Below are 24,434 nucleotides of genomic sequence, written 5' to 3' on the forward strand. Positions count from 1 at the left end.
AATCACCAGCTTTGCCTGTGACTCTTCTTTGGAAGTCTCTCCAGGGCAAAACCAGAACAAATAGGACAAGTACTCACTACATAGTGTGAAACCAAAGATCTCAAAAACCTGGCTGTGGCTGAAATCACTCAGTATTAACTATACAGTATTTTATTAACTTATAGTCTGGCATGAAAGCTAACAATTTCACAACGAAGTGTATGTAGAAAGTAGCAGACATGTATTATTAGTCATTTCTTGAAATCTTGTAGTTTTGGCCCTTAATTTAAATAGACTGCAAATAGACTGCCTTCTATGTTTTATGTTTTATTTTAAATACTTCAACAGGGAATGCCTAGTTAACACGTCTGTAAAAGATACAGACTGAAAACAGGAAAGACTTTAACACTATATGGTGCCTACATTGGCCAAAAATGCCAAAATGAGTTATTGCCTACACAGCTAAGTTATGTACATTATTATAAACTCCTTAATGAAACATGAGTTTACTGCTCATTACACATGAAATGTGTAAATCCAAAATGATCTGTTTCTGTCTTTAACACACACACACACATGCATGGACACTACACAGATATTGTCCTGAACACGTTGAATCCTGACAGAGCTGTGGAAATCATCACACCGGGAATCTGTGGATGCCAGTGAATCTCCTTAATTTCTGACTGCCCCTGGTGCAGGAACAGTAGTTGAGGGGGTAAGTCTTTCACTCCCTCCACCTTGGCACCCACGTCACTTGACTCCACAGACAGATCCCACTGGCTGATGACGTCGTCCGCTCCAGAGGCAGCGAAAACACTCGAGTCTGCGGGGTTCCACTCCACAGATGTGACCGGACCGCTGTGCTGCTTGAAGTTGGCCACAGGCCGCCCAGTCTGCAGGTACAGGTTAAACAAGAACGGTGAGGTGTGACAGCTGTTATCACATATGACATCAGGCCACCAAAGATATCCACTGTAAAACACCAGTTTATAATATAATCTTATATATTATAACACTGCTTCACATTATAATCTGTGTTTTTTCTGCAGTAAGACATTGCTGCTCTAAAATCCCCTGCTCTAAGAGTGTTTTTTAAAGTCATAACTGGACATACAATAAGGATTCATGTATTAGAAGTGATGTAACAACTTTAATAACTAGAAACGATTGTGTCATAGACAAAAGATGAAAAAGGTGTCGTCAGTTTGGTGGGGCTGCCAAACTGCGAAGGTATGAGATTATCCGATGGTGTAATAGTACAAACATTCTGCACATTGTTTTCCATGTAGCCTTTATGTTAATGTACTGTAATGACACAGTAAACAAATAATGGCTTACAGATCATCAGTCTGTCAAATAAGTAATAACTCATAGCTGTATAACTGTCAGATGAAATATCTTTTCATGTATCTGGATACATGGCTTTCAATTCAGGAAGTAGATGTGTTCAAACATTTGACTAAGTTGCTGATGATTTTTTTGTACCTTAAACTGTCTCAGGTCCCATACTTTCAAAAGCCCATCATCCCCTCCCGACAGCAAGAATGGCTCAGTCCTGTTCCAGCTGATCACGTTGATGTCTGACGAGTGAGCTTCATTGGCTGAGAGCATTGAATTCGGTGGTGCACGGATGTCCCAGATACGAATAGACTGATCCACTGAACAGGATGCAAAAACCTGGGGCAAGAGAGAAGAGTACAGTGTCTGAGATTTGAACCTGGGATTAAATATTTAACAAACAAACAGGTGTTAAATGGCCTTTCCAAACAGGGATATATTTGTGGCAAAATACCTTTTTTTCAGTCTTGGTTATTAACTGCTGTCAGACTATAAGATACCAGATACCAAAAACTAGTTTGGTGACTTTTCAGCAACACCACCACATAAGTAACATACTTTAAGTATGTGGTAGCACATAGCAACAGGTGGTGTTTTTACAGTAAACATAGTTCACCCCACCCTGTTCTTCCACACAAGTGCCTGGTTTGAACCAACGTAGATGTTGCACTGAGGCAACAGTGCTGACTGCTGATTACCAGCTAATTAAGGGTGACTCATTATGTCACTATTATTTTACAAACATACTGTAGCTTCAGTAGGTGACCACTGAAGATCCTCCACAGATTTGCTATGGGAGCTGAAAGGTCGTTGGTCAATTTGCCATGAGGTCCCTCCCTCCCGTGGCTCCCAAACATGGATGTTCTTTTTGCAGTCTCCACTGACGAGACGACCTGTTAAAATTAGACAATACGACAATAAACCCTTCGGTTATGACACACGCATCTTTGCTATTCAGCATTTCTCACCAGATTGAGCCCTCTGCTATTCAGATGAGAATCAATCTCAGAAGCATCCCTGTCAATGTGTTTCAGTTTTTTTTTTAATTAGGTCGGTGTGTCGTGAATGTTATCTTATTGACGTTTGCACCTCAAAATATTTTAAAAACTTCAGTTTGGTAGATAGAAATCTCCAAAGTTGTGGCAACAAAAGGAGATAGTTAAGATAACCTTACATCACCCAGGGCTATCTATCTGCTAAGTGACAACAAAGGCAAAAAGTATGTGAATAGTGTTTGTGTTTGAAAATGTAACTTACCAGGAACTGTAGGTGACCAATCAATTGCAAAGCCTTCAGTCATGTGTCCTGAGAAACTAAAGACAGATGTGGCCTCCTTCTGTTGATTCATGAAAGCTGCCATAGCAGCAGAACTGTGGATGGCCTCAAGCTGAGGTCGGAGGTCAAATATTTCTACCTGTCCCTTTTCTGACCAAACAGCAGCCAATGACTGCTCTCCTTGTTGAGTCACCTGGAAATGAACAAAGTCAGTTATTGGAAAACATGGGAAAATTAAATCTGCTACTGAAGTGTTAATGTTTGATTTATATAAATGTCATCATACTCGGACTCTGTTAATCACTCCATAGTGAGGCGTCATGGCCAATTCCATCTGCGGCTTCTTATCTTCCTCCTCCTCATCTTCATCACTTTCTTCATCACTGCTTTCTTCCTCATCTTTTTCTTTCTCTGTTCCATGAAGGTTGTGCATGCGCATGACAAGAAGTCTGCAAGAAAGTAAAGCGATGCATGATTACCCAACACTGGTATCACAATTATTTTTAGCTTGTAATTTTTTTTTTTATTTCAGAGTGCTAAACAGACATATAAGACAGAGATAAGGCTTTAATATGTATTATATGTAAATAACATTTTTTTTATGTTTCTGTGAACCTTTAACTGATCCTTTACATTTCCAGTGAAAGAAAAACCCCAGGTCTTTCCATGGCAGATGATGTCAAAACAAAAGTGAAACACACTCACACTCACTCACACACAAATTGTGTCTTGATGCTTACACCTCCAAAATAATTTGTTGTTTAATTTATATACTTCTCCTATACATATACTAATCATATATATATATATATATATATATATATATATATATATATATATATATACATACAATATATATGTAAAATAGGTTAAAGTTATATTGACCCTTAACTGTAACTAAGAATCCCATTGTAATTGTAAATATTTCCAATTAATAATAACTAACTGAAAGTATACATCAAATTGAACTTATTGGCTGTGTCTTTTAAAAGCCCACACTCTGCATGAAGGTGACCAAGAGTCTGTGGCCTGATGAGACAAAAACACTCCAAGTATTATGTATTCAGAATGCCAAGCACTACTCAGCACCTGCCAGTGCCACCCCTATGGTGAAGTATTTATGGTGGCAGCAACGTGCTTGTCAAAATTGAGGGAAGGATGAATGTAGTCAAACACAAACAGATCAATGATGAAAACCCGCCTTAGAGCACACACAACCTGAGACTGGGGCTCATTTTAGCATAACAGTTATCCTGATGCAAACTTTTACTGTGCTTGAGGGGCTCTGCTGAGACTCAAACCCCACAGAACATCTGTATAGAGGCCTGAAGACAGAGTTCACAGATGCTTCACTTTCAAACTGAAACTGACAGTATCTGCTGAGAACAATGTGACAAATTGCCCAAATACAGGTATGCAAAGCCTGTAGAGACTTGCCCCAAAACACACAGAGTACTGAATTAAGAGACTGAATACTTTTTTTGTACGAGAGAAATCTTTTCAAATCATCAAATTTTCTAATTTCTATTTGCCATGGGTTTTTGAGTATAGATGTGTGAGAGTAAAGTGCTTTAAATTCAAGAGGCACGTTCACAATTTTAAGTGCACAACTGCTACTTGTAATGCAGTAGTGTAAGTAGTAGTAGTAGTGTTATGGTATTGCTACTTGCTAAACTGCCAAAGGACATGCATATCCACACAGGTGTCAAATAATCAGACCTGTACTGAGGTAAAGAAATGTAGTCACCAGAGTCCATGGCAGTGCTCCAGGTCCCAAAATACACAGTAACTCTTTATTTTATATTGTATAGATGGGAAGTGTCAAAAGGGAGAGGAGGGTTCCGACAAAATCAAAAGTCCCCGGGAAGCACTCAAACCCTGGGTGATGCAGTTATGTCTTAGGCGGTCCCTTAACAGATTAGGCTAGCAGCATTCTCCTAAGTATAGTATAGACCAGGGGTCAACAATCCCCAGTCCTCGAGAGCCACAGGCCTGCTGGTTTTCTAACTATCCCTGCCCTTCCAGTTTCTGATTGGCTGAACACACCTGCTCCAGGTAATCAGCAGTAACTGACTGCTGTTGTGATGCATTAATATTATACAAGGGTTACTTGTATAGCTGTAATTATTAAGCTGTAATTATGAGTTTACAGCTTAAGGTCGTAAAATGCAAAGTAACACTCTATGGCAAGTTATCATTATGTTTGGGAATTTTTTCTGAAAGATCTGGCTTGGCATTTAATGATATGTGTTTTGAAACCAAACAAATGTGGATTAATGTACAATATTCTCCCACAATGCAAAGCACAAAGTAAAATGAAGAAGCTGGACACAGCTACAAACAATAAATTACCATAGACTGTGGTAAAAAGCTTAGACTAAAGTTTGAATAAACTAAAGTTTGAACTGAACATTTCGAGCTACACAAAAGTAAACTAAAACTGTAACTATAATCTTAAAAGGATTGCTAATTTTGTCTATATTTTATTAATGTCGCATAATAACGGTAATTTTGACCACATGTTGAAGTTTATATTACTTAGAAGCAGCAGTGGAAGAAGTACTGAGATTATTTACTTATATAAAAGTATAAACACCACAGTATAATCATACTCTGTTACTAGTAAAAGTCTGCATTTAAAGAACAAAAGTATTAGAAGCCAAATATAATATAGTAGAAGTACCAAAAGTACTCTGTGGTACACCTCACAATAATGTATTTTATATTATTGGATGATATTTATTGATGTGTTCACTTTAATGTTGCAGCTGGTGATAACAAAGTGATGTTATAATTTGAGTTATTTACACACTGTTGGGTATTTTGTGCATTTCCCACTGGGTATACATAGTTATTAATAGTTAATAATGATTATACTGTATTTTGTTTTATGTATTACAAAACGTAACTAAAAGTAAATTAGGTTAAGAAATGTAATGCACTGAAAGTACTTTATTTTGGAAACGTAAATTAGAGGTATTCGAAACTGTACTTGAGTACAGTAACTGAGTAAATGTACTTAGTTACTTTGCTGGCTGTCTGGAGGTGTGCACAGACCTGTTGCTCAGAGCTGTGTCCGCCTGTGTGCCCGCGCAGAGCAGCATGGACAGAGGGAACTGCTCCCTGCCTTCTCCATCCCCGTCTCTCAGGATGTCGAAGCTCAGACATGGAGCACCTGATCATTAACAGCACAAAAACAACATGTCATTCACCCTTCAGGTCCTGCACCGATATCAGCCTGACTAACTTCAGTGGTGCTGTTGGGGACAACTTGCCTGTTTGGCACTCGTGGTACATGCGGTACGCGGACTGGTCCATTTCCAATTCCTCCCCGGGCTTTAGCGGTTCGATCCCTGGGACGTACACTTTCTTCTCCTCTTCGCCTTCCCCCTCCATCTCTTCCCCGTCATCCTCATCGCTGCCAGAGTCCTCCATCTCCTCCATTTCGCCTCCTTCCTCTGCGAACGTGTCTTCCTCGGGAGCAGACATCTTGGCAGGGGCAGTTTGCTTACTTCCGGTATGCAGCGCGGCCACGTGGTTTAAACACCCAGGACTGTCACTCCTCCCATGCGCCCTCTCTTTCTCCCTGTCACTCCTCCCCTGCTCCCTCTCTCCCCCCTCTTTCCCTGTCACTCCCCACGTTTACGGGAAATCAGCTGGCCCCTTTGGCGCTTGGTTCCCTGCTGCCAGGAAGGATCAGACTTGCAAATATGTGTCTCAGAAAGCTTCTGTACCCAAACAGTGATTTTAATTTGGTCTGGTATTAAGCGACACTGGATCATTGGATGTTCAGGGTGGTCTCCCCTTCCACCTAGTGAATAACATTTCTTGTTTCAGAAATTAGGTGAATTGTTTGTACATTTTGAGGGGTTATTTATGTAGTGACTCAGGACAGGATGTCCCACGAGTGAGTTGTGGGATTACTGCATTTACACATGCACAGCCTGGTACCAGCGCTGGGGTCAGTAGCTCCTGTACCACTGATCGGAAAGTGATTTGGCAACAGCCTTACAGCAATGATTTGGATATTTTCCATTAGCAGGTACTAGGAAATAGGGATTAGGGAAGTGCCATGCACAGTCCAGAAGAATAGCATTTGACCCTGGATGAGTTTTGTTTTTCTAATTTGTCTAAACTTTTGTTTTCTGACTTAAAGTTTTCATTCAGGCTGAGTAAGGCCTACGTTTATCCCATTCTTCTAAGTGATGACAAATATTCTGTGGAAAAAAGGGAAAACTAGAGGTGCAAGCCAAATGTCTGTTCCCATTACGCCCAGTTCGACATATCTGTGTATTTTAAGGATTACGAAATCACAAGATGGGCTCTGTAAGGACAATGGAGCATATGTGTAGGTGTGTACAAGCAGGGGCAAGTGCAAGCACCAAGTAGTGCACATTTATTTCTCATGTAGAGGCTGACAGAGATCTGAACAGAAGAGACTCGGTTGCCATATGGAGCGCATTCTTCTGTCATCTGCAACCTGTCTTTTGGTTTTTATCGCAGTTACAAAACAGTTGTAAAGAATTTCTCCAGCGGGCGGCCAGTTATAGTTGGGCTCACATGAATGTGGACTCCAACTGCTGGAATGTTAGATCATAAACAAAATATCCTGTCTTTTAGCAGCATGCACAAAAATGTAAATAGCAAGTGCTTTTACTGATAAACAGTAGTGAAGAAAATACTGACATTTTACTTAAAGTAAAACAGCACGTACAATTAAAAATCTTGCATTTAAAAATATACTGAAGTAAAAACATTGCAAGTATTACTAATTTAATATACCTAAAATACTTAAAGCAGCGGAATCCCTTCTAAAATTCTTACATTATAATTAATTATTAGCTTTGTTAATCCAATATTATTTACTTATTACTGCTATGGCTGATTTTAGCAACTTCCTGTAATAAACATTTGAATTGTTTAATTTCACACAATGCATCATATTTTCTAAACTATGTTATATAGTCATTATGTTTTAGATTTACATTAGATTGTATTCAGAACTTTAGATTAAATTTAGGTTTACAATTTTAAATCTTAATTTGTAAAGTAACCAGAAATCATAACTGTCAGAAAAACAGAGTAAAACAAACAACATTTCTCTCCGAACCGTAGTGGAGTAAAAGTAAAAAGTACATATTTGAGCAGATGTACTTAGGTGCTTTTCATGAGACATGAGAAAGAGGAAACTTCATAATAAATATACTGCAGCTTACATCCTTTGGGATTGTATATCTTGGTAAGTTAAGTCAAAAACTGTATATATGTATATATCTAAATGTCTTTAATTTACATTTATATACAAATGTAAACACCCATAGACTGTAATATCTTACATTTACAAGATATTAATTGTAAACAATGATGATGAGCATAGCTAGCTGGAGTTTGTGGCTTTCTGCAGAGGATGGCTATGCATTACATATGTGTAAAATTAATTGGTTGGGAGCACTTTTTCTGACATTGAATTAGCTACTTCACTAACTTTGGACATTAAACTTAACCTGTGCATGTTACTTCATTTTAACAAGCTCACTACCTTACACACAGACACAAATATAAGAAACAATAATTCAGTGCCAGTAAAATATCTTGCATTTTGTGTGCATCATCATCCAAAAGATCCTTTTTTGTAGCTATGGAATCAACCACCAGTAGAGCCCAAATAGTAAGAAGCTCCAGGCAGGAGCGGCATATGAAAGGGATTGAGGACCACAACTGTACAATGTCTGCGAAATATTGATCATCATGTCATGCTCTTCTTCCTCCATGCTGCTGATAGCCCGGGTGGTCAAGAGTCTGGCCCTCTGTGGACCATAGTTCTTCCTTTCAACAGAGGGGGCCAAAGTGGACAGGGTGCAAGTCTCAATTGAAGGTAAGCATCCGACCTCGATCCATCGGGCGAAAAGTTCTGATGTGAGCTTGAGGAGTTCTTCTGGAGAGGAAGATAACATGGAGAACTGGGCCAAGTCTGTCTCCTCCTGAAACTTCTATAACAAAGAAACAAAGAATAAATACAGATTTGCCATAGAAAATAAAAAAGCGACTCAAAGCCACATTCACAGAAACTTCAGGAGCACAACTCTGATACTCTGATGATTGTACTTTTTGATAAACACGGATATTAATGCTGCAGTAAGCAATCATACAAATAACCAGTTTGTTCTTGCATTTAAAATATTCATGTTAAAATTAAATCTAAGAGGATATATAATATGGAAAGATATACTTGAAAGAGAAAAACCCTACCTCTGTGTTTTTGTTCTTTCTAATAATTTTATCCAGTGTCTGCTTTATTTCCAGGATTAGAGAGTGATTTAGGTGCTCATCCCAAAGGTTTCTGAGAAGCACATGCCAGGAGTCCAGGAGGACTACTGCAGCAGGAAACACACAGCACTGCAGGGAAAGGCAGAACAACAACCGTGACATTAGGTTTCACGGCAAAACATATGTGACAAATCACCACAAAAGCCACATCAGTTTAAAGGGCATGCCATAGCTGAAGGTTAGGTAAAAACTAAAGGTTATCCTGTTATATTAATCAAGATATATCACCTATGTATTGCACATCAAACCTTATTTTCTCTTTTTATCTGATAGGCAACTCACCGGATCAGTGTCACAGAACATGTTTTTTGTGTAGCGATGCAGAACATAGTAATCTTTAGGAAATACCGTCCGCTGGAAGGAGAAAAAAGGACAAAGAAGAGATGAATCCCAAAGATTAGTATTACTAGAAAGATCATTTTTATAATATATTTTTATACTGATCTTCAGGAGTTACTGTCCAAGATTGATAATTTATGTAAACAACTAAAATAACCGCAGAGGTATAAATAGAAAATGTCTGAGCCTCTTTGTAGAGCTACATACCAATAACAGTTTTCCTGACAGCTTTGCATGTTATCTGATGACAGGGTAGAATTGCTTCTTTGGACTCATTCTTTTGATTAAGAATTTCACCTTTGACCACCTTGTTAGACCAACTCATTAAACTGTAATTTCAGCTGATTTTCTTAAAAGATGGTGAAAACTCAGTCTGTAGAAAACACCTAAGGACTATGTATACTCATGCACAAATCAAAAGGTTTAACTTACAAATCCAGTTGGATTAGAGTCAATAGTTGCTTTAATGTTTTTCACACCTTCCAAGTCAAAGTCACATCCACCACAAAGGACAGTCAAGAGTGATAGCAACAGCAAAACTGTTTGAGACATGAGTAAAAAAGAAAGAAAGAGAACGCATTCAGATAATTGCTGGAAACTTTCTGTGGTTTTTAAGCTTGTACAAACTGCTTACCTACTACGATTACATCATTTCCTGACAATTACATATTTTTGCAGACAACAACTTGAACCCTGGAACTGCGGAAATGTCATTGTAACATCACGGTGGCTCAACAATTGAGTCTTAACTCACTAATGTAACTTGAGAATATAATAACCAGTTCTAATACTCCATTAGGTATGCATACAAGAAATAAAAATTTGCATCATAAAAGCATTAGCATGCAGTTATGTCTCACCTGGCAGTGACATCCTTTTATGGATGGAATGGACACTTCTCCATTTCTCTTGTTGACAATCACTCTGCAGACGCCTTTCTATGTCAGTCTGTGAGCAGCAAAGTTTCCCCTCTGTGGTTTCTTCAGGTCTATGACACAAAGTACGGTGCCGTCTCCTTCACAGCTTGATATTTAGTCTTCTTGTTGACATCCTTCCTTTGGTGTTCCTTTGGTACTTTCCAAAAATTGCCTTATTTATTCTCTCACGCCATTCTGCTCTCTCACTTTGGATTTTCCCACTTAAGCCTGACTGGCTACAGACTCTTCCTAGGAAAGCCTTTTTTTTTTTTCTTTTTTGGGACTATTTCTCTTTCCCTTCTCTTTCTTCCTTTCACTGCTGACCTAGAATTTTCTTGAACAGCCTAATTTGAGTCACTCACCCTTGTCCTCGTAACTGGTTAATGGATAAAGCGGGACAGACACTGGCCTCTTCTTCTCTCTCCCCCTCTGGCCAGGCTGTGTATCCTTACTCAGACACAGGCTCCACTCAAAGTGAAAGTGCTATACTGGATGGCTTGTCTGCTCCCTTTAAGTCTGAGCCCCTCCCACAGCCACACGTTTTACCTCACTATTGACTGACCCGGCCCCCTCCCCCTGATCCCCACATTCCCTGACACCCACCCTCTTACCCCCATCCTCCCCCCTTCAAACCAGCCCCTTGGAGGCTTAGTCATGCAGTTGGAGCGTCTGGTTTTCATTTAGACTCTCCCCCACACCTCTCTGCTGTGGATCTCTTGGTATTTATTCCTCCAGAGTCTATGTGCAATGTCATCCTGTTTAATCATCACATGAATAGTTTTTTAAAAGTAAATCACAAATCACTTTCCTTAAAAACTGCCAAACAGGGCTGCAACACTGCTTTGTCAGAAGTTACAAGTCATTCCATGTGTAACAGCTTTCCTCACTCATTACTGTTAAAATGAGCACCACAGCAGTGGATGGTGTCATAGCTGTCCTGTCTAACGTGTTGCTCTGCCCTCTTGGGTCATGTGAGGCATCATGTTATTTTGGTGTTTAGAGAGGAGGTAATCACTAGCAAAAGGAAGGATGTACATAGTTGTTTTGTTCTTGCTGAAAAAGAAAATGTTTTCCTGTGTCCTCTTTTGAACGCAAGCCAATGGAAGCAAGACACTCTCCTAGAGTGCCATCTCTGATGGAACGAAACTGGAGAGCAGCAAACAATGCATTAACAAAACCTAAGGAATCATCAAGTCAAAACCCCTCACATGTATTATGTGTTTTAATGACTAGTTTAAATATGCAGTCATTTAGCTGTGTCTCTGTTTCATGCATCGCCTGCATGTTGGGGAAGTAAATATGTAACTAATTTATGAAGCCGCAGCAAGTTATGTTTGTGCTTCCAACAGTCAATTTTGTAAAATGAAATCCAGATTTAAGTTTGAAGAAAAACATAAAAACATAAACTCTATTAAACACAACTCCATCAACAATGTTGGTTTGATTTGTTTTAGCAATCACTACATAGGAATAAGTCTATAAAAAGCAAAGAAATCTGACCTTCAAGTTAAACAAAGTCATATGTTGTGTTTTATTTATTTAAGTGTGCAAACTTCAGCAAATCAACAGGTTGAAATAACTGTGGCCTGATAAAAAGCACAGCTCTTTAGTGGATCTGTGTGTGGCTGGCATTAAGAAGCCAATCCTGCTGATGTGATCGGCCATACCAGACCAAGGTCTTGTTATGCAGCCAATCTGTACATTTAAAACAAAAAGAATAGCACTTGAGACTTGTTGGCTGAAAGCCACTCAAAAAACCGAGTAGGAGCTGGTGGTGAAATGCTCCTCTCCTCCACTCTTCCATTTTCACTCCCTCTTTATTCTCCTGTTTGCCACAAGATGGAGCCAATTTTGGAATTTAAAAAAAAGTACGTCACACTGACCATTCACATTAATTTTATTTTATTTTAAACAATCAGTAAGAGTAAATAAAGTGCCAAGACTTTTTGTAATAAGTTAAACGTATGAGGAAAATCTCTCCTACAGTAAATCCCAAAATTATTGAAACTGACTGAATGTGTTAATTACTACAAAACAGATCTCTCATTAGTGAAAAAGATAATAACAGATGAGCCAAGGCAATCCTGTCGCCCAATCAATCTTCTTTTATTGCACTAAAAGTCCCACTTAACACAATGGACCCTTACTTTCACTTTCCTTTTCAGTACGCCCCTCTCTTTTCATCCCTTTACCTCCTCTTCCTTTCCTATTTGTTACTGACTCAGACTCCTCTCCCCTCCGCGGACAGCTGTCATTAAATGACTCTTGTAGGTTTTGCTGAGTCCACTCCTCCAGAACTTGAGTAACCTAACATTGTCTTCTTCACCAGGCCCTGTGGCGCCAAGGAGGGCCAGAACCTTCTGGGTGTCCTCCCCTCCTCGTCCATCCACGTTGGAGAACTTGAATAGCACTTTGACTTTACTGAAAGAGCAAGGATGGGCTGTGAGAAGGCTTTCATATGCAAAATGGTAAAATCTGAATTTAAACCTCTGCAGTCTTCAGTATGAATGAGAAAAATCAGACTCACTTCATCCACTCTTCCTTCAAACACAACAGGCAGTGAGATACAACGTCCACAGACAAGTTCTCATTAGACAGAGCCACCTCAAGTTTGTTCAATAATGTGGGACCTGTAAAAAAAGGACCAAGTCAATCAAAGTCAGTCAGTCAAAAAAAACAAAACAAAATAAAATTTAAAAAAAGAACAAAAAACAAACTTGTTTATATGACAATTATTCTACAGTTCAACCTTTTTGAAAGTTGTTTGCAAACAGTGACTACTTAGAACAACAGCTATATATGCTCACCCCTGTCTGTGGGCTGTGTGTTGGCACTGCTGATGCTGAACTGGTAAATTGAACAGATATCGTCATCACCTACAGTGGAGATCTGACAGCACCTCTCTGTGCTGATATCGACCAGTACTGAAAACTCTACAGGACAAACAGAGGGACAGTAAAATCAGCACAACATGAACTGCATGATTCTGGCTTCACACTGTAATCTATCACAGCATGAACTGAACCTTGTACCTGAGGAGCTGACATGGGTTGGAATAGGCACATCGGGGCTGAGACCCAGGAAGTTGCATTTGTAGGCCTCCTCATACTGAGCACTGTATGGCACAGATCGCACGCAGCCTACTGGAAGCAGAGACTGATGGAAGAAAAGGACAAAGATTCAGATTATAAACATGATTGGCTAAGTAAGCATGTTAATGACTTTGCTCGACCACTCAACGAATTTTGCTAATAGGTCTTAATGAAAACATTAAGACACAGCAGGAAAAGCACAGGTGTGAATGATGTTAATGATGGCTGAATTCCAGGTGTTATTGCTTGTCCAAATTCATTTTCATCAGCATCATAATGACACCATCTCTCCTAATGGCATAGAAAGAGACACAACAGTGTTGTAGAGTACCTTAAGAACTGTGAATGCGGACTGTATAAGCCCGGGGTCTGCACCTCTCCATATGACCTGATTTCCCATGAGCACATGCCATGCTAGCTGACGAAATTCAGCACCTCCGAGGACCTGCAGAACGAATCAGACTGTATTATAAAAAATGCTCACAAACACAATGTGTATTGCCTTACAGAATCATAATTAACTAAAAGTTATCAGATTAATACCACAAAACTCTGAATTCTTGCAAAAACAAAAAGTCTATGTTGAGCCAATGTTAAGGAAACCCTGATCCTTATATGCTTTATTTTTGTTCTTTCTTCAGTGTTCTGATAAGTTAATTTTATGTAATTACGCACAGCAAAAAGCCAAGCTCAAAAAGCACCTGAAGTTACCTGTCTCAAGTGTCTCAGTGACGTAAACTTTGGACCAGGTAATTCATTTGATTTCATATCTTCACATAGGAAGTCATGGCCCAGCTCACTCTCTGGTTGATACCGTGGTGACTGTGAACCACCTCCATCTGCTCCTTCCCAGCAGCTCATTTCCTCCTCTTGCTCTATTCAAAACACCGAACGACATTAAAACAGAAGGAGACAATGGCCTAATGTTTTCAAACCAAGGAGTGTTTTAAATGTGGGGAATTCCATGAATAATTATTAGCAATGGTGGGATCTCTTTAGTAATGCTGCACTAGGAAACTTTTAATCAATTCTTAAATGTTGACTAAAATTCTGGGAAGGCAGTGTATTTGAATATGTTTTTTAAGTGAGTCTCTCTAGACTATCTCTAGTGAATCACTGTTTTTCTGTCTCTTCACTCAGGCCAGAGAATCCCAGTGAATCAGACTTTTCAGACTGATGACAAAACAAAAGAACTGAAATCACCCTCCATCACTCAGAGCCAGAAGGCAAGACATAATGAAATAAAGTAAATTATGAGTATATTATATTGAGAGTAAATTATGTTTTTCTTTTTTGTCCAATCATTTGTATATAACTTTACTGACTGCAGCTTTTCGCCGGTTACATGGCTGACAAGATGTTACATGAATAAATATTACACAATAATAAAAAAAAAAACATCATCCTGTATAATTAAGAACAATGTGTTTACCTGTCTGTCTCTCTATTAGCACCAGTGTGTCCTCAGTGGGAGCCCCCTCGAGCAGCTTCTCCGTCAGACGACTACCACAGGCCTTTAGCAGCCTGGAAATGATAAAAAAAACACATGGCCATATAAATCAGACAGAAAAAACAACAGCATGTGCTGTATATCAAAGTGAAACTCTTCCTCACCAGCTGAAGGAAGAGTGCAAGCTGGCCCAAAGGTTGGGATGCTGAGTAAGAGAAGTTAGTGACCGGGCTGCGTTGCCACTCCTTTGGTGTGGGAAAACTGCAGGTGAAAACACACTGTTCATCCTCACTGCTCGCTGGGGGCAAACTCCTTGTTCACCGTCAAACACCTGATAGAGACGACAATAATAACACTTTAGGTACAAGATGCATACCAGTAGAATAAGTCATATTTATATTTGAGTAAACTTAATAAAGGCATGCAGTGTTCATGTGTGCGCCCCACCTTGAGGGCTGTGCTTTGTAGGCTCTGTATAGTGAGTCTAAGGTGGCGTAGAAGGAAAGGCCAGGAGTTGATAAGGTAGATCCTGTCCATGGCTACCATGACAATACTGTACCAGCGCTGAAAGCCTCTGGCCAGGCTGTCTTTGATAAAGAAGGTGTGAGAGAATACAAAACCATGCTGTTCATCTCCAAAGAAAATTGGTCCTTCACGGCCAGGACACACCTGACAAAACAGAAAGAGGGAAGGAAGGAGGAAGCAAACAAAGAGTCAGAGGAATAAGAAAAGGAGTGTTTAATTAGCCATGAGTAATACGACTAACACACACACACACACACACACACACACACACACACACACACACACAGAACTGTTTACCTCACAACTGAGACTGCGTACACAGGCCTGGCGGACCACACTGAAAAGCTGTGGCTGTCTGGGATGCTGGTGGCTCAGGAAGCGTATGCCTGTTTCATCGTCAATGCTCACAAAGCCTGGGTGAGATGCAGGTAGAGATCGGCATCCCTGTGAGGCAAAGAGAAGAACTTTGATATAGCTGACAGGACTTTGGTTCACCTACATACCATTTAGGAGCCATTTAGACATATGGGTGGTTCAGGTTACACTGAGGTAAGTATCTGATGAGGTTAGGTCACTTGATATTCCATCCTGGGTCAGTCCCCGTTCACTCACTTCACACATTTCTCCTCTCTGTGTGGCTGAGCTGTTGGCCCTCATGGTCAGCCCTTCACCTTCCCGGTCACCGTCTCGGTCCCTGTCCCCAGGTACTGTCATACCCGCCTGGGATGAAGGAGACGGAGATGGAGGGTGTAGTGCTTCTGTGCAGAACAGTGTCCGGGGTCCATGGAGCTCACAGAAGTGACAGAGAGCGACCAGAGCATTCATCTAGCAGGAAGAAGAGGTTCTCGGGTGTTTAATACGTTAGTATTAGGAATCAGTTTATAACGTAGTATTTTGTTCTGATAAAGATATGACCATTATAACCGATAAGATCCGATAGTCCTACCTTCAACGTTAACGCTGAGCCAAGTTCAACAAATGACTGGTGCTCAATGCTATTTCATAAAAGAACCTTCATTAGTCGCAATGTCCAAGAAAAAAAAAAAAACCCGTTATACAAGACGCCACATTTTAATCACTAGTATGGCACTGGCTCAAGTTTTAGTTTTGTCCGTTTTCTAAAGATAAGTGTCTCACATTTGTGTTCTCGTTTTCCAGTGCAGCTGCTAAGCTAGCTAGCAACAACAACAACAGATCATGTCACGTGATGCAGAATCACGCGCTCGGACACCACAGACGCATGGCAGTTATGCTGCGTTCACAGCACGTTGACTGAAAAGCAGAATGCTCCGTGTTTGGAGTTTCCATAGATAATCAGTGGTATAGCGCTGACTAGATAGATATATACACTTAGATGCTGCAGCCTTGATAATCAACAATAGTTGTTTCCTATCAAGTTAAACTAGATACAAAGACTTTATAGCCTTTATTAAATTCATTGAATCAAGTGTATTAGTGTTGGTAACTTATCCACCAATTGTAGTAATCTTGTCACTTCTCAGCACCTTGTTGATAATGTCTGTATTTTTATCAACTGAGAGATATAATCACTGTCAAATTCTCGATATCTAGTAGTGAGAGCGATTTGTTTTTTCGACGAAAACACAAATTAAAACTCCATTACCCATCGTTCCCTCTGAGCAACAGCTTAGGGTCAAAGGGCAACAAAATATAGCACCATTTGTTTGATCGGTTAGTGTGTCAAAGGTTTTTAAAAAAGCGTTTCCAGGTGATTTTTAAAAGCTTTGTTTATGTTGTAATTGTTCTATATCCTTATAACGTTTTTAATGTCGTTATTGAATTGAGAAAGTATCATAGCATTGAGCAGTGCTAACCAAACGCTTCCGCAATAGTGAAGTTGCCATTGAGAGCTCGGTTTTCCAGTTTTGGGAGTGTCTGGATTTACTTTGTGATTCTGTCAGAAACAGACGCTAAAGGTGTAGCTTATTAACACATACAGCAGTGACACAGCACACCTTTCTGAAGGAACGTCGCCTGTCAAGTTACAGGTGTGAACATGGCATCAGACGGACCAGGAATACCCTCAGATTCACGACAAGACCTGAGAAAGAATGGGACCCCCTTAGCACCCACCACTCTGACTGACACACCCAGTCCACAGGCAGGGGTCCCAGCCAGTAATAAGGACGCCCCCAAAACCAGAGAAGGTAAATCATATTGTTTAAGTTTACACTTACTGCTGTATAACTGCTGTTTGGATCTCACGTGGCTTATATGTTAATTTAGCGTTAAATATTTAATTTCATGGAAATCCATTTAATGTTCCGCATATGATGACATCGTTTTCTACAGTGTAGAAATGCTGGTAAGTGGTATTACAAAATTCACTCTGAATTCTTCCTAAGAATAAACCTTCAGCAGTTTTCATTGCATATCTGTGTTCTTGTGAACACAGAGTTCTGGTAAATTCTTGGTTATGACATAATGTGGCTGGAGCCCTTTCCATGAAAACTGGACAGCTGAATGAATGAGCATACTGGTATGATGACAGCCAACTTTTTCACTTCATGCCGAAATACTTTGCTGGCAATGTTTCAGCAATTAGGAAATGAGTCAAGAGCTGTAAGTATTGGTTTTCACCTATGAATCAACTGTTAGGAGAAGATTCACTGTCTCCTTCTCCCCTTTATCTCACTGGGCCCAAATCCAGATAAACATTCCAAGAAATCACAATATTTTTTTTTACTTCCAGTCACTTTTCCTGAGATCTTATGTCTGGAAACAAAAAAAAAAACAAAAAAAACTCTAGAAGTCTGTTGCTTTTGTCGAATTATCTCGACAAATTGTGCCACTCAGTACCATCTCTGTTGGAAGGAAGATATTACAACTAATAATTAAAGGATTTGGGTCGTGAGTCACATTCAGTTCTCCTGTCTGGATATTGAGTTGCAGGGTGTGTGGTATGTGTCTGAGTTTACAGGCAACCACATCGTAACTACTTGACTGCCATTTGAGTCATGTGAGGCAGGTCATTGCCACCTGTTACATGATTTCTGCTCTTTGGAAGTGTATTAGAGGGGAAATGTTTTCCTATACAGGTCATTTTTCCACTGCCGGTTTTCTTTTGCTCATTAATCACATATTTATTTGTGATGCTAAATGCTCAAGATAAATATGTTTATTTTTTATATATTCATGTCTTTATCATGTATCTGTGATCTGGCACATATTAACATGTCTCACTGACATAAGCTCATATTCTGTAGGATGCACAACTTTTCTTAAGCAATTCAAATTAAAATCCAGATCTCATATTGAGAGAGTGCCTTTTTTTTAATCGCCTTTCAACACAGTTTCATTACATGTGTGTCCCTTTTTACTTTATTTGTCATTATCTTTCTCTCTGTCCACCTATCACTTACAGAGTCAGCAGAGCAGGCAGCAGATGGAGGCAGTATGTGCCAGTTTTTCCTTATGGGAAAGTGTCATTTTGGCCATAGATGTCGTTTGTCTCACAGGTCTGCTTATTTTACCTTGTTTAGCAAACTCACCAGTTGTAAAGTTGTAAATCACTGTAGGAAAGCTGCTATTATTTTACCGACATTTGCCTGAAAATAAACCCCTCATTGCTGAGATCCATTTTGTAACATGGCTTTATATGTCTTTTTTCCCCAAATGATTAAATCAATTAAACAAATGAAAAGTTAATTTTGATTTTATTTCTAATGTTGTCTGTTGTTGCTCATATTGTTGCACAGAGATTGATAATTAGCCCTTTAAAATGTTCTGCCATCCTAGATAAAGGTTTATATCTGCCCAGTGGAATTTATATGTATTATTTTCTTCCATTTGTCATGTTCACATGTATATTTCAACTTTTTCCACCACTGCTGATCTCATTTCTCAGTGACCCATCTTTGGATGATTCAGGAGCTGTACCTCCTGACCACGATGACAAACCGGATGGAGAGAAGATGGAAAAACACAAGAAGAAAAGCAAAGTAGACAAAACAGACAAACCAAAACACAAGGAGGAAAAAGGTCATTCCATTTATAGCTTGTATTTTATGTATGTCATCTGATTAAAAACAGATGAATACCATTCAATTTTTTTTTTTGTCTCTATTCACCTTTCCCTAACATTATTATGTTTTATCCCGTTTTTACACCTTATTCTATCCCAGAGGTCAACAAAAAGCCTCGTATGCGCACAGCAGATGACGTTATTTCTCGGATCCTGTGGGACTCAACAGTGGATGCAAAAGAATTTGTGGTGGGCTATGTGGATCGCTTCCTTGGTGTGCTGGAACGTCCCTTCTGTGAGTTCAACTGGGATACCAATCCCTGTGACTGTGATTACTCAGCTGAGTTGGCTCTGCCCAGACACAGGATCCAGTACTTCACCTACAGAGGGCATCGCGTCTGGGACCGCCATAGCAGGACTGACAGGGTGTTTGGCTCCACCGGTCAATCTTTGGCTCCCCCCTTTGGAGGGGAGGAGGAAGAAAAGGGTAAGAGAAGCCACTTTATTCCAACTCTAACTTTCTGACAACCAGTCACAAACTTTTATATACAAAATACGCACAAGCGAATACACTCAGGATTTAGTCTGACTCAATATGACCATTTGTTTTGCAAGCAATAAGCACAGAAGAACACCAAGACTGCATTGAAACAACAGAAGAACAGCCACCTGCTGTAAGTGGGCAGGAAAGGAGTGGAAACACACATCTGGGGGAAGAGAAGCAGAACCAGATGAACATTCACACCCCTGAATCAACAGTACCAGCTCAAGAGTGTAGAAAGAACACGTCTGAGGAAAAACAGGAATCACGAAGAGCATGTGTTGCGGAGGAGGCTGCAAATAGGTCTGGCATTCATGTTCATCCTTTAGATTTAACTGAGAAATAGAAGTTAGCGTCTTTAGCTTTAGTAATGTGAAAAAGATGTGGGTGGGATATAGCCTGACGTGGGATTTAAATCAGATCCTTCACATTTTAGCGTATCATTAAAAAATGGATATACATATATAATATGTAGAAGATAGTTGACCTTCACCCACATGTTCAGGAAGTGTTCAGTGCAGAGTCAATAAATGAATCCTCACCCATCACTGTTTTGGAAATGTGAAAGGATGAAAATATATTGCCATCTGACATCTAAACTCACACCTCTTACCCAGGGTGTTCCCCTGCTAGTTAAAAGGCCCTTAAGCTAGAGGTCAAGTGTGGTTTTATACAATGGAAGTCAAGTAGTTTCCCCAAATCACATTTGGAAGCATACATTTATTTATACCAAACCCAAGTTCAAGTTGACACATAAAAAGTATTATAATTACAGGAAAACAGGATTTTAATTTTTAACACGAGGACAAAGGATTAGAATTTGGTGTGACTTGGTTTTATGTTAAAGCTAAACCTTGGAAAGTGAGTTACTCCTCACTCAGTGGACTAATTTTACTCACCTGCTTTGATTTTTAGACAACAGACTTCAACAGACCAAGTGTCCTCATCGCAGAAGGAGGGAGTGAGTGTAAAAGGAGAAGATGAGGAAGAGACTTTGGCAGAATGGGACGAAAGCTGGGAATGCAACGAAGATGCTTTGGTGGGTGTAGAACAGCTCACTTTTAAATAGATTTTTGTTTTGCTGTTAAAGTTCAGGTTTAACACAGGGAATCTCTGTTTTTTCCTCCTCTATTAAGAGTTCTCCTGCAGCCCTGAACGTTAGCCAGAATCCATCAGCACCTCTAGAGCAGAGAGAGGAAAAACGTGGTGGTCGCCCCCCTAAAAAACGACCCACGCACTTCATCACCTTCAGAGCCAACACTCCTGCTATCTTGTCCTGTTTCCAGCAGCTGCAGGAGGAGATCTCCTCCCTTCTACCCTCCTCTACTCCTCACTGGCAGAGCGCCTCCAGCCTTCATGTCACCCTGTGTCTCTTAGTGCTGCGTAGCCCAGCTGAGGTAGCTGCTGCTGGGGAGATTCTCAGACGGTTTGCCCATTTGGATCGTAACCCCCCGGTGGCTGTGAGCTTTCCTGTGAAGCTGAAACATTTCAATGGGAGGGTGCTCTTTCTGAGCCCCCAGCCTCAACTCCACCTTCAGCAGCTCAACAGTGGCCTGCAGGAGGCCTACCGGAAGGAGGGCTTGCTCCACAGGCACTCGTACAACCCACGCTACCACCTCACACTGGCCAAGGTAGAGGGCATGGAGGGAGAGAGGATTTTTGAGGGCGTGGGAGACCTGAAGGTGGGGAAGGGTTTAAATTTTGGCCGTCTGCCTGTTAACACCTTACACCTTTGTACCATTGGTGGCTCCAAAGTAGATGGCTTTTATGAGACTATGTGTACAGTAGCTCTTCGATGATGGAAGAGCACACACTACATACAGGTGTGTTAATATGTCAGATATGACTTGGTGCAATATCTCTGAGCTGGATTTGCTCTGGCCTTATAAGCCAAAGTGTGTGTTTTAATTTTTTTAATTTATTAAGTCTAGGTGCACTTTTAAAGATAATCAGGTAAAAGACATTTTTATCGGATGGCCTAAAGGGCATAAACTTATTACATGGCTTAGGGACAGTGGTAAACCTAATTTTAACTAAATTGTATAAAGATGCAATCAATTACAATGGTCTCAATACACACTTTTTTCACATTTGAAGTCTTATAGTAATAATAATTTTCTCAGTAAGTGGTTTTAATCCAATAAAGGCAAAGATTGTCTGCCATATTGATGTTTTGTGATAAGAAATAAATGTAGCCCACACACCAGTTTGTGAAGTGATGATTCACAAAAATCTGGCTTTACCTGGCTGAACAGGAAACTAAAAACAAAAACTAAAAACTGACTTGAGCAAGGTTCTGCAGGAGTAATTGTAGTTAACCCTGCAAAAAGTTCTTTTGCTTCTTTTTCATGTCACAATTTCATGTGTCCTTATTTTTTACCTTTACTGTTGATAGAAATTACAAAATAGAATTCAGACCGAATTACAATGAAAGAAAATCCTACAGTTGTTTAACACATTTCAAAATTATTAGTGAAACTATTGTCAGTTTTTACATTTGAGCCATTTAATTAAGGCAATAGTAGATTAATTGACAATGAACAAAGTTGACCCAGTTTAATCAGCAGTCAGGGTATGATGCCTTTATACATGGGTTGTCAATGTAGACGTCATCTGATGTAGATGTACAGTTGTGTGAAATCAGATTTCAGGCCCAAGAGGAGACACAGTTTTCTACTAATTATTGTACTCACTTTTCATCAGCTGTCAGTCTGTAAACTCATGGGACATACAGAGTCAAATATGTACTTTGTTGTTATAAACAGTGTCTAAATAATCTTTTATAAACAGTGTCTAAATGATCTTTTAGAATCATTTACAATAATCAATAATCATTTACTATCTGATGGCTCAAACAAGATCAGTCGGTCCAGCTTTGACCCATAGACCCTACTTTGGGTATCCCTGACAATATTATTTGTTGTTTTACTACTACATAGACAGGACATATATGCATGGGCCATGAAGGTGTATACATTATTAGATAAATAATTTGTTTGTGGGGGTGGGTTAATACTATATTTCTTTATAACCATGTTTTAACCAAAGTAGTTGTATTCTTCTGTGGCCCTTAATTTCACAATTTTGTCTGTTTTGTATGAATACTGTATGGAATGTGTTTCACAAGAACGACAACTTTGTATGCTGTTAACAATGAATTATGACCACTAGATTGTCAAGAGCATTAAATATTGAATGTGTTATTTTAAATCCTGTGAGTGGTGATATTTTCTAAGTGCAGTGATGGGTGGCCTGGATGCGGTAGCATAGCTGTCGTCTAACATACTGACACAGAGTCTGCATAGATGCTCCCAAGCAACTCTTGCATACATAATGTCATTTTCTGTCTTCTTTCCCCTCATCCTCACAGATACTGTACACACACAAACACATACACTTTACATCGTCTATATGAGTCTTACACTCTCATATAGACGATGTAAAGTGATTCTCCTCCCTGGCTCTCTACCGTTTGCTCCCTCGCTCGCATTATCTCCCTGCCTCCCTTCCCCCACTCTCAGTGACACAGAAAAACTAACGCCGCCCCCCTCCCTCTTTGCTCGTTTGCTTTTGCCCCCCTTTCACCAATGGCAGACAAACACCACACAGACATACTTGTTTTACACTTTATTTCTGTGTTTGACCATTACATCTAGGTCAAATCATCCAGATAGTATCTCCATCAGTATCATGTTGCATGCTCTCCTCTGCCTCCTTGTCACTGTTGATGCTGTACTTCAGCCTTCACTGGAAACTGGTTTTGCCTACAAATTCGTTGCATGCTGCTTTCCCCCTCTCTATTCATTGTTCACTCCATCTTGCACCCTCCCTCGTCTTTTGTCTCAGCATCACTCTCTGGGAACCCACATTTTTTTCCTCCCCAGTATTTCATTTTGCCTTTCCCTGCACCCTACATCCCCCCTCCCCATATTATTCCATGTATGTTTATTCACCTCTCCCAGTCTAATTTTATGTGCATCTCTACCTCACCTCACTTCTCGACACATCGCAGCTTTACAGTGCGGTCATAGGCAGGGGGTCACTGTTTTGCAGCTAAAGTGAGTTTTTTCCGTTTTATTTAGTGGACACAGTTGACTGGCAGCTCTGCATGGTTACTCTTCCTCTCAGTAATCTGGTCAGGGTTCGGTCTGGTAGACTGGACAGAGATTGGTCAGGTTGATGGGAGTGTGCAGGGATGTTGGTGGGAGTCGGCATTAGATGCGTACCTCTGGTATCTCAGTATGAAGTGAGTGAGGGGTCAGACCCCGCTCATCCCTGTTAACAGATTAATTATCTTTGGGCATCATTGTGTTGCTGCTGTGTTGTCAAGTGACTTGGGCGTTAAGCTACGAAAGGCTACAATGCAACGATAAAGAGTCCCTTAGGGGTGTCTCCTCAATCTTAATCCCTCTCTCGCTCTCTCTCTCTCTCTCTCCCCCCCCCACTAACTCTTGCTCGCTCTTCTCACAGCTTCTCTCACATCCATCAACACAAGCACCTCTCCACTGTCATCAGACAACCATACAATCTTTGGCTATTTAATATTTTAATAACTGCAAGAATTGGCTTATCCCCCTCCCCCTTCTCTTTTTCATGTTGATACATTTTTGCCATGTCTCTAAGCTGTTTTATCAGGATGATATCTTTTCAAGAGCATCAAGCA

General features: G+C 40.0%; 4 protein-coding genes across 7 annotated transcripts; 1 reads left to right on the forward strand and 3 right to left on the reverse strand.

The window, feature by feature from the left end:
* Positions 1–137: 137 nt before the first annotated feature.
* Positions 138–6,123, reverse strand: grwd1 (glutamate-rich WD repeat containing 1). Its single transcript, XM_026317648.2, has 7 exons — positions 5,871–6,123; positions 5,653–5,770; positions 2,882–3,044; positions 2,578–2,788; positions 2,068–2,213; positions 1,468–1,659; positions 138–875 (listed from the first exon to the last, which is right to left on the reverse strand). Exons 1-7 carry the CDS (start codon positions 6,082–6,084, stop codon positions 567–569), a joined length of 1,353 nt encoding a protein of 450 aa, XP_026173433.1. The 5' UTR covers positions 6,085–6,123; the 3' UTR covers positions 138–566.
* Positions 6,124–7,856: 1,733 nt separating this feature from the next.
* On the reverse strand, positions 7,857–10,673 carry LOC113136824 (uncharacterized). 2 transcript variants are annotated; one of them, XM_026317903.2, is made up of 5 exons: positions 10,122–10,673; positions 9,694–9,800; positions 9,205–9,276; positions 8,845–8,991; positions 7,857–8,582 (listed from the first exon to the last, which is right to left on the reverse strand). In XM_026317903.2, exons 1-5 carry the CDS (start codon positions 10,132–10,134, stop codon positions 8,232–8,234), a joined length of 690 nt encoding a protein of 229 aa, XP_026173688.1. In that variant the 5' UTR covers positions 10,135–10,673; the 3' UTR covers positions 7,857–8,231. The 2 variants fall into 2 exon arrangements, with proteins under 2 accessions (XP_026173688.1, XP_026173687.1); XM_026317902.2 differs by having other exon boundaries at positions 7,857–8,585; positions 10,122–10,672.
* Positions 10,674–12,063: 1,390 nt separating this feature from the next.
* Positions 12,064–16,413, reverse strand: flcn (folliculin). Its single transcript, XM_026317124.1, has 13 exons — positions 16,325–16,413; positions 16,192–16,240; positions 15,858–16,070; positions 15,543–15,689; positions 15,168–15,389; positions 14,885–15,051; positions 14,703–14,794; positions 13,982–14,145; positions 13,602–13,715; positions 13,211–13,334; positions 12,986–13,111; positions 12,706–12,808; positions 12,064–12,599 (listed from the first exon to the last, which is right to left on the reverse strand). The coding sequence occupies exons 3-13, from the start codon at positions 16,068–16,070 to the stop codon at positions 12,392–12,394; spliced, it is 1,680 nt and encodes a 559-aa protein (XP_026172909.1). The 5' UTR covers positions 16,192–16,240; positions 16,325–16,413; the 3' UTR covers positions 12,064–12,391.
* Positions 16,414–16,598: 185 nt separating this feature from the next.
* On the forward strand, positions 16,599–22,981 carry leng9 (leukocyte receptor cluster (LRC) member 9). Of its 3 annotated transcripts, XM_026317126.1 has the most exons (8): positions 16,599–16,974; positions 17,255–17,413; positions 18,631–18,724; positions 19,114–19,247; positions 19,391–19,717; positions 19,846–20,074; positions 20,687–20,810; positions 20,908–22,981. In XM_026317126.1, the coding sequence occupies exons 2-8, from the start codon at positions 17,263–17,265 to the stop codon at positions 21,568–21,570; spliced, it is 1,722 nt and encodes a 573-aa protein (XP_026172911.1). In that variant the 5' UTR covers positions 16,599–16,974; positions 17,255–17,262; the 3' UTR covers positions 21,571–22,981. The 3 variants fall into 3 exon arrangements, with proteins under 3 accessions (XP_026172911.1, XP_026172910.1, XP_026172912.1); XM_026317125.1 differs by lacking the exon at positions 16,599–16,974 and having other exon boundaries at positions 16,981–17,413; XM_026317127.1 differs by lacking the exon at positions 16,599–16,974 and having other exon boundaries at positions 16,981–17,413; positions 19,114–19,202.
* Positions 22,982–24,434: the final 1,453 nt, after the last annotated feature.

The sequence above is a fragment of the Mastacembelus armatus genome, chromosome 16 (assembly GCF_900324485.2).
Source record: "Mastacembelus armatus chromosome 16, fMasArm1.2, whole genome shotgun sequence".
NCBI classification, from domain to species: domain Eukaryota; kingdom Metazoa; phylum Chordata; class Actinopteri; order Synbranchiformes; family Mastacembelidae; genus Mastacembelus; species Mastacembelus armatus.